The sequence below is a fragment of the Lepidochelys kempii genome, chromosome 5, assembly GCF_965140265.1.
Source record: "Lepidochelys kempii isolate rLepKem1 chromosome 5, rLepKem1.hap2, whole genome shotgun sequence".
Classification (NCBI taxonomy): domain Eukaryota; kingdom Metazoa; phylum Chordata; order Testudines; family Cheloniidae; genus Lepidochelys; species Lepidochelys kempii.
Window position 1 is genome coordinate 3,417,348 of NC_133260.1, and position 13,794 is coordinate 3,431,141.

General features: G+C 62.7%; 1 protein-coding gene across 1 annotated transcript; it reads right to left on the reverse strand.

Annotated features, from left to right (window-relative positions):
- Positions 1-1,392: 1,392 nt before the first annotated feature.
- Positions 1,393-11,727, reverse strand: LOC140911078 (sigma non-opioid intracellular receptor 1-like). The gene is made up of 4 exons (XM_073343352.1): positions 11,541-11,727; positions 7,236-7,436; positions 6,387-6,479; positions 1,393-4,945 (listed from the first exon to the last, which is right to left on the reverse strand). Exons 1-4 carry the CDS (start codon positions 11,686-11,688, stop codon positions 4,719-4,721), a joined length of 669 nt encoding a protein of 222 aa, XP_073199453.1. The 5' UTR covers positions 11,689-11,727; the 3' UTR covers positions 1,393-4,718.
- Positions 11,728-13,794: the final 2,067 nt, after the last annotated feature.

Genomic DNA, 13,794 nt, shown 5'->3' on the forward strand with positions numbered 1-13,794 from the left:
CTGAGGCAGTGAGGGGCCAGCAGGAAGGGGCAGCCTGGACGTTAGAAGAGCAACAAAAGTCTCCTTGGGAACTCAGTGACTGGGCTCTTGAGAAGGAACGAAATAGCACCAGCACCCAGTCACTGACCCAGAAGGGGGCCCAGCGCGCCACAGCCGATCCCTGCCTCAAGGAGCTCAAACTCTCCCAGAGACACGGAAAGTGCCAGACGCCTGGAGAGCCGGGGAAGGGGCTCATGGACTGCTGGAGCCTATTACTGACAGGCCAATGAGGGAGGGAGTCTTTAGGAGGGGAAGGCTGGCACTGGGTGGTATGACTGTACCCAGAGGAATGCATGGACTGTGGCAGGGGTTTGTCTTGCCTTATGCATCACAAGCAGACTCACTCACAGCTGAGTGACGCTAATGACTTGAAGGGGTGATTCCCCCCCCCACCAGCAATAGCTATGCTGCTAAAACCTTCCTGTTTAGACCAGGCCTTTGTGGCGGTCCCCTCAGGAGACAGGACCCTGGCTACTCCTAGGGAGCAGGGTTGCACATTATGAGATGTTGGCTGCCCCTCCCCCCTTTGTAGCCTGGAGTTGATTATTTAGGATTAAGGTTCATAGAATCATAGAATATCAAGGTTGCAAGGGACCTCAGGAGGTCATCTAGTCCAACCCCCTGCTCAAAGCAGGGCCAATCCCCAACTAAATCATCCCAGCCAGGGCTTTGTCAAGCTTGACCTTAAAAACTTCGAGGGAAGGAGATTCCACCACCTCCCTAGGGAACCCATTCCAGTGCTTCACCACCCTCATAGTGAAAAACTTTTTCCTAATATCCAACCTAAACCTCCCCCAATGCAACTTGAGGTTAAGGTTAAGATTTTGTCACAGATATTTTTAGTAAAAGTCAGGGACAGGTCACTGGCAATAAAGAAAAATTCATGGAAGCCCATGACCTGTCCTTGACTTTTACTAAAAATACCGGTGACACAATGGGAAGCCTCTGGGCAGCTGCAGGGGCTGGCAGGAAGCTGCAGGGGTCCCCACCACCCATGGGGGCTGACAGCTCCAAGAGTCCCCTCCAACCATGACTTGGAGCTGTGGGATATCCCCTACTGCCTGTGGCGGCCGGGAACTGCAGGGTACCTGATGTTGCCTGCGGTGGCGGTCCCCCACGACGACCCAGATCTTTGGGGCCCCCACTGCCTCCATGACAAAATCATAGCCTTATTTAGGGTCAGTTCGGCTTCTCTGGCAGAAATTATACAAACCTTGGATTCACAGTACTTTTCATTACTGACCACCAAGAAAACCACCTTTCCCCCTCACCGTCCCCAAAGCATACAGGAAAGGTCTGCACGGGCCAGCTATTCTCTCGCACTCTCAAAACAAAATAAATAAAAACATTAAGCCAGATGAGCATGTTTATTCTTGACACTGATAAAAATAAGAGTGACTGATTCCAGGCCGTACATGTACCAAGGCAGGAGGACAGTCCAAGGACCAGGAACAAGACGCATGCTCTGGAGCCGGCTGACTCTCATGGCGATGCTCGTTTGGAAACGGACATTACTGAAGAAGGGCTAAAGAGGCTGTAAACGTGGTTGCCAAAAGCAAGTAACCAGCATTTGGCCCCTGGACAGTTTCACGGGGGAAAGCCATTTCAGATGTAACCAGGCAGTTAGCCCATCCACAGGCAACCTGCAGGCCCAGCATATAACACCGCATCTTAGACTGCTTGCATTGAATGCTAGGACCTGTAGTTTCCAGGGGCCACCCCTTTGTAGTAAGAGACCAAAGGTTTGTAAAATACTAGAGGGAATTCTGTGCCAAAAATATTAAAAATTCTGCACACAATATTTTAAAATGCTGCATATTTTATTTTTCAAAAGAAAACAACATAATCACACCATTTTCAATTATTTTGGTAATTTATTTCAAAATACTTGTCAGCAAATAATTGAGAATGGTGTGATTATATTGCGTTCTTTTCACAAATAAAATGTGCAACTTTTGCAGAATTTGTAGGCACAGAATTTTTAATTTTTGGTGCAGAATTCCCTCATGAGGACCAAGATTAGGTATCAAGTATCAAAGGGGTAGCCGTGTTAGTCTGGATCGGTGAAAGCAGCAAAGAGTCCTGTGGCACCTTACAGACTAACAGATGTATTGGAGCATGAGCTTTCATGGGTGAAAACCCACTTCGTCGGATGCATGTAGTGGAAATTTCCAGAGACAGGTATAAATACGCAAGCCAGAATCAGGCTAGGGATAACGAGGTTAGTTCAATTAGGGAGGATGACGCCCTCTTCTAGCAGTTGAGGTGTGAACCCCAAGGGAGGAGAAACTGCTTTTGTAGTTGGCGAGCCATTCACAGTCTGTGTTTAATCCTGAACTGACGGTGTCAAATTTGCAAATGAACTGAAGCTCAGCAGTTTCTCTTTGACGTCTGGTCCTGAAGGTTTTTTGCTGCAGGACGGCCACCTTTAAATCTGCTATTGTGTGCTAAGGTTAGGTATGGTGCAATCTTGGTGTGGGCAGCTTGGTTGGGGGGAGGGGATCTGGATGCACAGGAGCTCATTTGGGTGCCAGGTCAATGGGACTCTGCAGGAGAGTTTAGGTGAAGGTGGTTAGGGCTCAGCTGGTGGCCAGTGTCTGGGGTTGGACTCAGTGGGGCATTGGCATGCTGGGGGAGTGGGGTTTGGTGGGGTGGGGGTGCACCTGATGCCAGAGGTGAGGCTCAGGAGCATGGGGGTTTGGGTGAGGGGAGGGGCCTCTGGGTATGTTGGCTCCAGATGCAGGGGGGACTCCATGTATGTGTGGGGGGTGAGGTTTGACGGGGGAGATCCAGATGGAGGTTGGGTGGACAGGGGGAGCAGCTCACTGTACAGTAACCCCTTGATCTGGCCTTGATCTGACCCAGCCCCAGCTGCTCCATCCAGGGAAGGCAGAGAAGGAACTCTGTCTCCGTACTTCCTCCTCCTTCCCCTCCCCCACATGTCCCTGGGTGGCTAAGGCATCACCAGATCCTCCCTCCTTCCCTTGCCCCCCCACAGTGACCTACCTCTTCCTCTGGGCCACCTGCACTGCAGGGGAGGGGTGAGCGAGCGCTGGTGCCACTTCTTTTTGCTTCCCCACAGAAACCATTTTTCTGGGGGAGAGCAAAAAGTCTGCGGTGGGACATGTTTCTCCATGCATGCAGTGGCGCAGAATTCCCCCCAGCAGTAAAATCTGTGAAGCCCTACAGGGAAAGTAGCCCTCAGGTTTGGAACAACTGCTTTCCTGCCCCAAAGTCTTCAGTAACGTCCATTTCTCAAATATCAGTACATCAGCTTGGGAGAGAGCCAGGGCCACATGGGACAGAGGAATGAGGTATCTCAGACTGGGGAACAGCTATGGGGGCAAATCCCCATAACCATCAAAGGTTGGTTACAAGAGACAGTCCACAGGGCAGGCTGGCTCCACTCGAGCTCCGCCATGTGCGCCCCAGCCCTGGGGCTCAGCCCACACAGATCCCTTTAGGGGCACAGACTGCCCCGCAGCCGAGGCACCATCACCAGGAGGTACAGACACGTGCATAGCCCAGGAGGCCACCACAATAAGGCTGTCTGTTAAGGCGATGGATGGTGGCTCTCCCCATCATAGGAACAAACAATAACAGGGCCTCTGCAGAATGTGCACCATGGAAAGGGCCCCTGCTCCAGTCTCTGGCCTTCCTCCCTAATCTCCCTGCATCAGAGCCTTGCAAAAGAGGCAGATTGTACATACACAAAACAGGACACAAGGGCAGGGTGACACAGACGCAGACTGCATGAGGTGCACAAACCACAGGCCTTTCAACACGTAGCGCAGCATGTTACTGCGGATGGTACTCGATGCTAGTATCTAACGGAACATGCCATCTAGTGACACTGGGTATTAGAGCGAACTCTAAATCAGACAGATTCTATAGTAGAAACAGTAAATAGAAGACTAGGCAGATTACAGGATACACACGGGTATCCTACGCAATCTATACTGAGTGCATGAAGTACCACACAGAGCACATCTACAGGTACTTTACACCAGACGCTGTCCACTGAGAAACAGAGATGGGAAGTGGCTAATATACAATCTGTACTTTACCCAGACAGCGCCTGGAAGTCAGACCCACCCTACTGTATATTACCTCCAAGGCTAGACACCAGATTCACACTAGCTGAACCCCATTTACTCCACTGCAGTTACTCCGGGTTCAGCTGGGGACGAGTGAGCTCAGCAGTTGGCCCTAGTCTATGTAGACACACGCTGGGCATGGTTTCTCTCATGTCCAGAGTGTGTATGCACAGGATGATCCCTGTCACACCCCCCCCCCCCATGATTGGATTTTCGTAGGCCCCCCGGTTTTCAAAGCACACGAGACACCGCTGCAGACAGAGGGGATGGACACACACAGATGTGGGCAGCAGCTCAGTCGCTGCAGTCTAGTTACAGAAATATAGAGGAACATTTGGATATTAAAAAAATAGCGATCTAGGTTTATCTGTTATTGCCTGTTTCTCACCCGGCTGAGTGCTCACTGCGGCAGGCGGACGACACAGCTAATGGTCAGCCTACCTGGCACACCTGCGTGTGCACGGGGGAAGGGGCAGAGGTGCTCTTGCTCGTTGCCTTTCTGGTAAGATCTGCATGATGGTGGGGGATGGGAAAAGGATGCCCCTTCCTGTGACGCCGTGCTGGTGTTTGGGGAGGGTGGTCTCACTGGGTCAGGTGGCTGAAATAGGCACTGGCTTCCAGAAGTAAGGCTTTGGCATAAACCCGGAGGGTGCAGAAGAGGGTGCCGAAGTCCTGAGTGCTGAAGATGGTGTCGGCCAAGGCGAACATGAGCGTGGAGGGGATGAAGCCACGGCCATACTCCACCATCCAGGTGCCAGCGCTCCACTGGACAGCCGTGGCCTCTCCAGACTGGTGCACTATGGTGTCCCCTGCAGGCAGACAGACAGACATAGCACTGGCCGTTATTCTGAAAAATACTGGTTCCAACGTGCTGCTCTGGTATGTCTCCAGAGACAGCACACAGGGCTCTTTGTGGGCCTGATGAACCTCCACTCCAAGCCCGGGACAAGGGGAATGCTCAGCACCATGCTGGACAGCTGCCAGAGGGGGGTGGGGCCGGAGCTAATCCAGAAGCCTGTCCCTGACAGAGCCCAGTACCAGCTGCTTCCAAGGAAGATTGCAAGCGTGTACCCTGGTGTAGAATCATGGAACAGCCTTCCCACAGGGGCGATTTCCTCCTGATACTCAGTGGCTGGCTGCTGCTCTGAACCAGGAGGCTTTATGTTTTCTAATCCCACCCATGTTTTTTAATCCCACCTGAGGGAGATGTATTCATTACCCGTCAGTGTGTATGCTTTCCTTGAATCCTGCTCAACTCTTGGCCTCCATGAGATCTAGTGGTGTGGTGTTCTGCAGGCTAATCTGCTGTCCCCTGCAAGCTTCCCTCTATCCTGTGGGGCTAACGAAGCTCTAGCCTTATCCGTTCAAATCCGTACATGAAAAGCCCAAGGCAACCAGCCCTGCAGAGGCAGCCACGCAGGGGAGATCTTCGAGCACGAAAGGGTGGGGCTGGTGCTGACAGTGCCAAATGCACTGTGGGAGCAGAGTTTTGATAGCCCAGAGCCCAGTAACATGTTTAAATCACTGCCAGCGGCTGGCATACCAATTGCTATGCTTATTGCTGAAAGCAGCTAAGAGGAGGCCTTTCTGAAACCCTGGCACAACTAACAGACCAGGAGGGGAAGGTGGAGTGAGTGACCGCAAGGAGTAAACATGACCCTCTGCCCTCCTGATTGGAGTTGCTTTTCTGAAGCATGCCGTTTGGCAAGATGGAAAGTCTGGCAATAGTTAACTATTGCTATACAGCCAGTTAACTGATGGAAAGTTTTCCTGCTTGACTGATGGAAAATTGTCCACCTGACAGTCTGGAAATCTCCACCCTTATCTGGGTTTCTGCTCAGCAGTTTTGTTAATGAACAAGCTACTTAATACTAAGAAGTTGGATATAAAAAGAGGAAGAAATCTGAGCTTGATGGACACTTCAATGCCTGGACACCTCTCAAGCTTCCCTACAGACATCCGGCTGGCCACTGGACAGTTGTAGTTATCCACTCAAGACTGCCTCAAGACCCTGGGTAAATATGCATCTGGGATTTTTTGGGGTGTTTTACCAACCTGTTGCGGATGTTTGTAAGTGTTTAAGACTAAGTAAAGTATAGCTTTAAGTGTGAACACTCTTGTATTGTCCTGTTTGTGCCAGCCACCTATCGGTTGGACGGCCGTGTCGCCACTGATTTATTTTTTGACACCACCTCGCACAGAGTAAGGTTACGAAGAGCTTTGGGTTGAAAGAACCCTGGGTAACAGCACCTGGGTAATAGATTTCACTTCTGGTCGTCCCCTCCTTCCACTGCCTGAAGGTCCCCGAGATGATGGTGTCGGAGATGTCAGCCCAGTACCGACCTGCGAGAGAGGCACACAGTGTGAAATCTCAACACGGCTATGGGGGAAGGTGGGGCCTTAATATCCAGGTCTCCAAAACCTCATGGAATAAATCCCTTCCACCCACAGCTTGGATCTGGCTGCTTGTTGCATCCCCAGGGGCTCTGCCAAGGACAGGAGCCCACCCAACCGCATGCTGCCACCTTCCTCTCCATGATCGTTTGCCACAGGCAATCAAAGGGAGCAGGGGCTCTGAGGCAACCTTGAGATGCTGGCTGCAGGATAAAGGGAAAGGGTCTCGAGTTGCTTCTGCCTCCTCCATTCTTGGGGATCCAGCTGCGTTCCCCCTCATTTTGGCTCTTGGAGGCTGGAGGGTTCTGCTGATCAGCACACCCCGAGCATGGACCATCAAAGGGACAGGCAGTCAGACATCCTTGGCCAGTGGTCTCTGGAGCCTGGGCTTTTCTCATTAGTCTTGGCTTCACTGCTCAGCAGCTAACGTGCTGGAGTCAACTCCCCATGGGGAGGAGAGAAATCAGACACAAGACAGGCTCCCTCTATGTGCCCTCTTCAGGCTGAGCCTTGGGGGAAAGGTTCTGCCTCCATCCTCAGCGAGTACGACCCCAGAGACTGCAGATCTAGGGTCATGCCTGCAACACTCGATGCTGGGGTGCAAGAACCCCAGTTGGAGATCAAAGTGAGCTCCAAACACTGGCTACCCAATAGCAGCCCCTCAACCCAAGCCTCTCTGCTTGAATGTAGCTGAGCCCTGCTTACCTGAGTGCCCCCCGGTGTCGATGGCCGTCCCAAAGAGCAGCACATACTCAGTGAGCGAGGCATGGAGCAGGCACATGGAGCCCATCCACCCGCCTGCGTTGACAAACACCCACTGCAGGTCCTCGTCTGGCAGGATGTGGCCTGGGTGCTTCTTCCGCAGCTCCACAATGATCTTGGAGAAGGCCTGCTCATGGTCCAACCCTGCAGCACCAAGAAACCTGGGCAAAGTCAGCACCCCCAGGATGCCCATGGCCCCGCCACTTCCCTGGCTCCCACCAATATGAGACACCAAATTTAGAATAAAGAAAAGGAGGACTTGTGGCACCTTAGAGACTAACAAATTTATTTCAGCATAAGCTATTGTGAGCTACAGCTCACTTCATCGGATGCATTCAGTGGAAAATACAGGGGGAAAATTTATATACACAGAGAACATAAATGGGGACCCTTGCTTCACTCGGGGAATAAGACATTAGGGATGGGATCGAACATCCGCCCCACCTCGAGTCTATTCTCTGCCCCTTCCCCTGGGCAGGCAGCCCCCGACCCGGCCCCACCAGCTGATAGGCTGGGTCCCAATGTCACACCCACCAGGCAAGTGGGCACCTGGCACGAATCGGTGCAGCTGCGCCCCAGGGGCTGCCGGGGACCCAGAGGCCTGCCCCAGGCTTGGCCAACAATTCACACTTGGCTCTCCCCGCCAGAGCCCCCCACCCCATAGGTCCCCCCACACGTTACCCCCTATCCCACCGTCCCATGGGTCTCATCCCCACAGAACCACACATCACCCCGGGGCCCCACTCAATGGGCCCCCCTCGCGTTACCCCCCAGCCCCCCATCCCATGGGTCCCACCCCCTCAGAGCCACACATCGCCCCGGGGCCCCACTCAACGGGCCCCCCTCGCGTTACCCCCCAGCCCCCCATCCCATGGGTCTCATCCCCACAGAACCACACATCGCCCCGGGGCCCCACCCAACAGGCCCCCCTCGCGTTACCCCCCAGCCCCCCATCCCATGGGTCCCACCGCCTCGGAGCCACACATCGCCCCGGGGCCCCACCCAACGGCCCCCCTCGCGTTACCCCCCAGCCCCCCATCCCACGGGTCCCACCCCCTCAGAGCCACACATCACCCCGGGGCCCCACCCAACGGGCCCCCCTCGCGTTACCCCCCAGCCCCCCATCCCATGGGTCCCACCCCCCCAGAGCCACACATCGCCCCGGGGCCCCACCCAACGGGCCCCCCTCGCGTTACCCCCCAGCCCCCCATCCCATGGGTCCCACCCCCCCAGAGCCACACATCGCCCCGGGGCCCCACCCAACGGGCCCCCCTCGTGTTACCCCCCAGCCCCCCATCCCATGGGTCCCACCCCCCAGAGCCACACATCGCCCCGGGGCCCCACCCAACGGGCCCCCCTCGCGTTACCCCCCAGCCCCCCGTCCCATGGGTCCCACCCCTCAGAGCCACACATCGCCCCGGGGCCCCACCCAACGGGCCCCCCTCGCGTTACCCCCCAGCCCCCGTCCCATGGGTCCCACCCCCTCAGAGCCACACATCGCCCCGGGGCCCCACCCAACGGGCCCCGCTCGCGTTACCCCCAGCCCCCCGTCCCATGGGTCCCACCCCCCCAGAGCCACACATCGCCCCGGGGCCCCACCCAACGGGCCCCCCTCGCGTTACCCCCCAGCCCCCCATCCCATGGGTCCCACCCCCTCAGAGCCACACATCGCCCCGGGGCCCCACCCAACGGGCCCCCCTCGCGTTACCCCCCAGCCCCCCGTCCCATGGGTCCCACCCCCTCAGAGCCACACATCGCCCCGGGGCCCCACCCAACGGGCCCCCCTCGCGTTACCCCCCAGCCCCCCGTCCCATGGGTCCCACCCCCTCAGAGCCACACATCGCCCCGGGGCCCCACCCAACGGGCCCCCCTCGCGTTACCCCCCAACCCCCCGTCCCATGGGTGTCATCCCCACAGAACCACACATCGCCCCGGGGCCCCACCCAACGGGCCCCCCTCGCGTTACCCCCCAGCCCCCCATCCCATGGGTCCCACCCCCTCGGAGCCACACATCGCCCCGGGGCCCCACCCAACGGGCCCCCCTCGCGTTACCCCCCAGCCCCCCGTCCCATGGGTCCCACCCCCTCAGAGCCACACATCGCCCCGGGGCCCCACCCAACGGGCCCCCCTCGCGTTACCCCCCAGCCCCCCATCCCATGGGTCCCACCCCCCCAGAGCCACACATCGCCCCGGGGCCCCACCCAACGGGCCCCCCTCGCGTTACCCCCCAGCCCCCCATCCCATGGGTCCCACCCCCTCAGAGCCACACATCGCCCCGGGGCCCCACCCAACGGGCCCCCCTCGCGTTACCCCCCAACCCCCCGTCCCATGGGTGTCATCCCCACAGAACCACACATCGCCCCGGGGCCCCACCCAACGGGCCCCCCTCGCGTTACCCCCCAGCCCCCCATCCCATGGGTCCACCCCCTCAGAGCCACACATCGCCCCGGGGCCCCACCCAACGGGCCCCCCTCGCGTTACCCCCCAGCCCCCCATCCCATGGGTCCCACCCCCTCAGAGCCACACATCGCCCCGGGGCCCCACCCAACGGGCCCCCCTCGCGTTACCCCCCAGCCCCCCATCCCATGGGTCCCACCCCCTCAGAGCCACACATCGCCCCGGGGCCCCACCCAACGGGCCCCCCTCGCGTTACCCCCCAGCCCCCCATCCCATGGGTCCCACCCCCTCGGAGCCACACATCGCCCCGGGGCCCCACCCAACGGGCCCCCCTCGCGTTACCCCCCAGCCCCCGTCCCATGGGTCCCACCCCCTCAGAGCCACACATCGCCCCGGGGCCCCACCCAACGGGCCCCCCTCGCGTTACCCCCCAGCCCCCCATCCCATGGGTCCCACCCCCTCAGAGCCACACATCGCCCCGGGGCCCCACCCAACGGGCCCCCCTCGCGTTACCCCCCAGCCCCCCATCCCATGGGTCCCACCCCCTCAGAGCCACACATCGCCCCGGGGCCCCACCCAACGGGCCCCCCTCGCGTTACCCCCAGCCCCCCGTCCCATGGGTCCCACCCCCTCAGAGCCACACATCGCCCCGGGGCCCCACCCAACGGGCCCCCCTCGCGTTACCCCCCAGCCCCCCGTCCCATGGGTCCCACCCCCCCAGAGCCACACATCGCCCCGGGGCCCCACCCAACGGGCCCCCCTCGCGTTACCCCCCGGCCCCCCATCCGATGGGTCCCACCCCCCCAGAACCACACATCGCCCCGGGGCCCCACCCAACGGGCCCCCCTCGCGTTACCCCCCAGCCCCCTGTCCCATGGGTCCCACCCCCTCAGAGCCACACATCGCCCCGGGGCCCCACCCAACGGGCCCCCCTCGCGTTACCCCCCAGCCCCCCATCCCATGGGTCCCACCCCCTCAGAGCCACACATCGCCCCGGGGCCCCACCCAACGGGCCCCCCTCGCGTTACCCCCCGGCCCCCCGTCCCATGGGTCCCACCCCCTCAGAGCCACACATCGCCCCGGGGCCCCACCCAACGGGCCCCCCTCGCGTTACCCCCCAGCCCCCCATCCCATGGGTCCCACCCCCTCAGAGCCACACATCGCCCCGGGGCCCCACCCAACGGGCCCCCCTCGCGTTACCCCCCAGCCCCCCATCCCATGGGTCCCACCCCCTCAGAGCCACACATCGCCCCGGGGCCCCACCCAACGGGCCCCCCTCGCGTTACCCCCCAGCCCCCCATCCCATGGGTCCCACCCCCTCAGAGCCACACATCGCCCCGGGGCCCCACCCAACGGGCCCCCCTCGCGTTACCCCCCAGCCCCCCATCCCATGGGTCCCACCCCCTCGGAGCCACACATCGCCCCGGGGCCCCACCCAACGGGCCCCCCTCGCGTTACCCCCCAGCCCCCCGTCCCATGGGTCCCACCCCCTCAGAGCCACACATCGCCCCGGGGCCCCACCCAACGGGCCCCCCTCGCGTTACCCCCCAGCCCCCCATCCCATGGGTCCCACCCCCCCAGAGCCACACATCGCCCCGGGGCCCCACCCAACGGGCCCCCCTCGCGTTACCCCCCAGCCCCCCATCCCATGGGTCCCACCCCCTCAGAGCCACACATCGCCCCGGGGCCCCACCCAACGGGCCCCCCTCGCGTTACCCCCCAGCCCCCCATCCCATGGGTCCCACCCCCTCAGAGCCACACATCGCCCCGGGGCCCCACCCAACGGGCCCCCCTCGCGTTACCCCCCAGCCCCCCATCCCATGGGTGTCCCAGCCCCGCGCCCGGACCCACCCGCGTGGTGCCGCCCGAGCGCCGCGATCTCCTCGGGCCGGAACTCGAAGGGGCGGGAGGCGACCCAGCTCCGCAGCCCCTGGGCCAGCAGCGCCAGGCCCAGCAGCGCCAGCCCGGCCCGCAGCGCCCGCGACCCCAGCGCCCGCATCCCGCGCGCCCCTCGCCGCCAACCGCCGCGGCGCGCGCCGAGCCTCGCCGGGGGGCGGGACCGCCCGCTCCGCGCCAGCCAATGGCACCGCTGGGGGCCCAGGGCACCGACCAATCACAGCTCGCAGGCTGACGCCATGCGGCGGGGCCGAGCGGGCACTGGCTCGGAGTGACAGACCAGGGGGCGGGGCCGAGCGGGCACTGGCTCGGAGTGACAGGCCGGGGGGAGGGGCCGAGCCGACACTGGCTCGGAGTGACAGACCAGGGGGCGGGGCCGAGCGGGCACTGGCTCGGAGTGACAGGCCGGGGGCGGGGCCGAGCGGGCACTGGCTCGGAGTGACAGACCAGGGGGCGGGGCCGAGCGGGCACTGGCTCGGAGTGACAGGCCGGGGGCGGGGCCGAGCGGCACTGGCTCGGAGTGACAGGCCGGGGGCGGGGCCGAGCGGGCACTGGCTCGGAGTGACAGGCCGGGGGCGGGGCCGAGCGGGCACTGGCTCGGAGTGACAGGCCGGGGGCGGGGCCGAGCGGGCACTGGCTCGGAGTGACAGGCCGGGGGCGGGGCCGAGCGGGCACTGGCTCGGAGTGACAGGCCGGGGGCGGGGCCGAGCGGGCACTGGCTCGGAGTGACAGGCCGGGGCGGGGCCGAGCGGGCACTGGCTCGGAGTGACAGACCAGGGGGAGGGGCCGAGCGGGCACTGGCTCGGAGTGACAGGCCGGGGGCGGGGCCGAGCGGGCACTGGCTCGGAGTGACAGGCCGGGGGCGGGGCCGAGCGGGCACTGGCTCGGAGTGACAGACCAGGGGGAGGGGCCGAGCGGGCACTGGCTCGGAGTGACAGGCCGGGGGCGGGGCGGTGACAGGCCGGGGGCGGGGCCGAGCGGAAACTGGCTCGGAGTGACAGACCAGGGGGAGGGGCCGAGCAGGCACTGGCTCGGAGTGACAGGCCGGGGGCGGGGCCGAGCGGACACTGGCTCGGAGTGACAGACCAGGGGGCGGGGCCGAGCGGGCACTGGCTCGGAGTGACAGACCAGGGGGAGGGGCCGAGCGGGCACTGGCTCGGAGTGACAGGCCGGGGGCGGGGCCGAGCGGGCACTGGCTCGGAGTGACAGGCCGGGGGCGGGGCCGAGCGGGCACTGGCTCGGAGTGACAGACCAGGGGGAGGGGCCGAGCGGGCACTGGCTCGGAGTGACAGGCCGGGGGCGGGGCCGAGCGGGCACTGGCTCGGAGTGACAGGCCGGGGGCGGGGCGGTGACAGGCCGGGGGCGGGGCCGAGCGGAAACTGGCTCGGAGTGACAGGCCGGGGGAGGGGCCGAGCGGGCACTGGCTCGGAGTGACAGGCCGGGGGCGGGGCCGAGCGGGCACTGGCTCGGAGTGACAGGCCGGGGGCGGGGCCGAGCAGGCACTGGCTCGGGGTGACAGGCCGGGGGCGGGGCCGAGCGGGCACTGGCTCGGAGTGACAGGCCGGGGGCGGGGCCGAGCAGGCACTGGCTCGGAGTGACAGGCCGGGGGCGGGGCCGAGCGGGCACTGGCTCGGAGTGACAGGCCGGGGGCGGGGCCGAGCGGGCACTGGCTCGGAGTGACAGACCAGGGGGAGGGGCCGAGCGGGCACTGGCTCGGAGTGACAGGCCGGGGGCGGGGCCGAGCGGGCACTGGCTCGGAGTGACAGGCCGGGGGCGGGGCCGAGCGGGCACTGGCTCGGAGTGACAGGCCGGGGGCGGGGCCGAGCGGAAACTGGCTCGGAGTGACAGACCAGGGGGAGGGGCCGAGCGGGCACTGGCTCGGAGTGACAGGCCGGGGGCGGGGCCGAGCGGGCACTGGCTCGGAGTGACAGGCCGGGGGCGGGGCCGAGCGGGCACTGGCTCGGAGTGACAGGCCGGGGGCGGGGCCGAGCGGGCACTGGCTCGGAGTGACAGACCAGGGGGAGGGGCCGAGCGGGCACTGGCTCGGAGTGACAGGCCGGGGGCGGGGCCGAGCGGGCACTGGCTCGGAGTGACAGGCCGGGGGCGGGGCCGAGCGGGCACTGGCTCGGAGTGACAGACCAGGGGGAGGGGCCGAGCGGGCACTGGCTCGGAGTGACAGGCCGGGGGCGGGGCCGAGCGGGCACTGGCT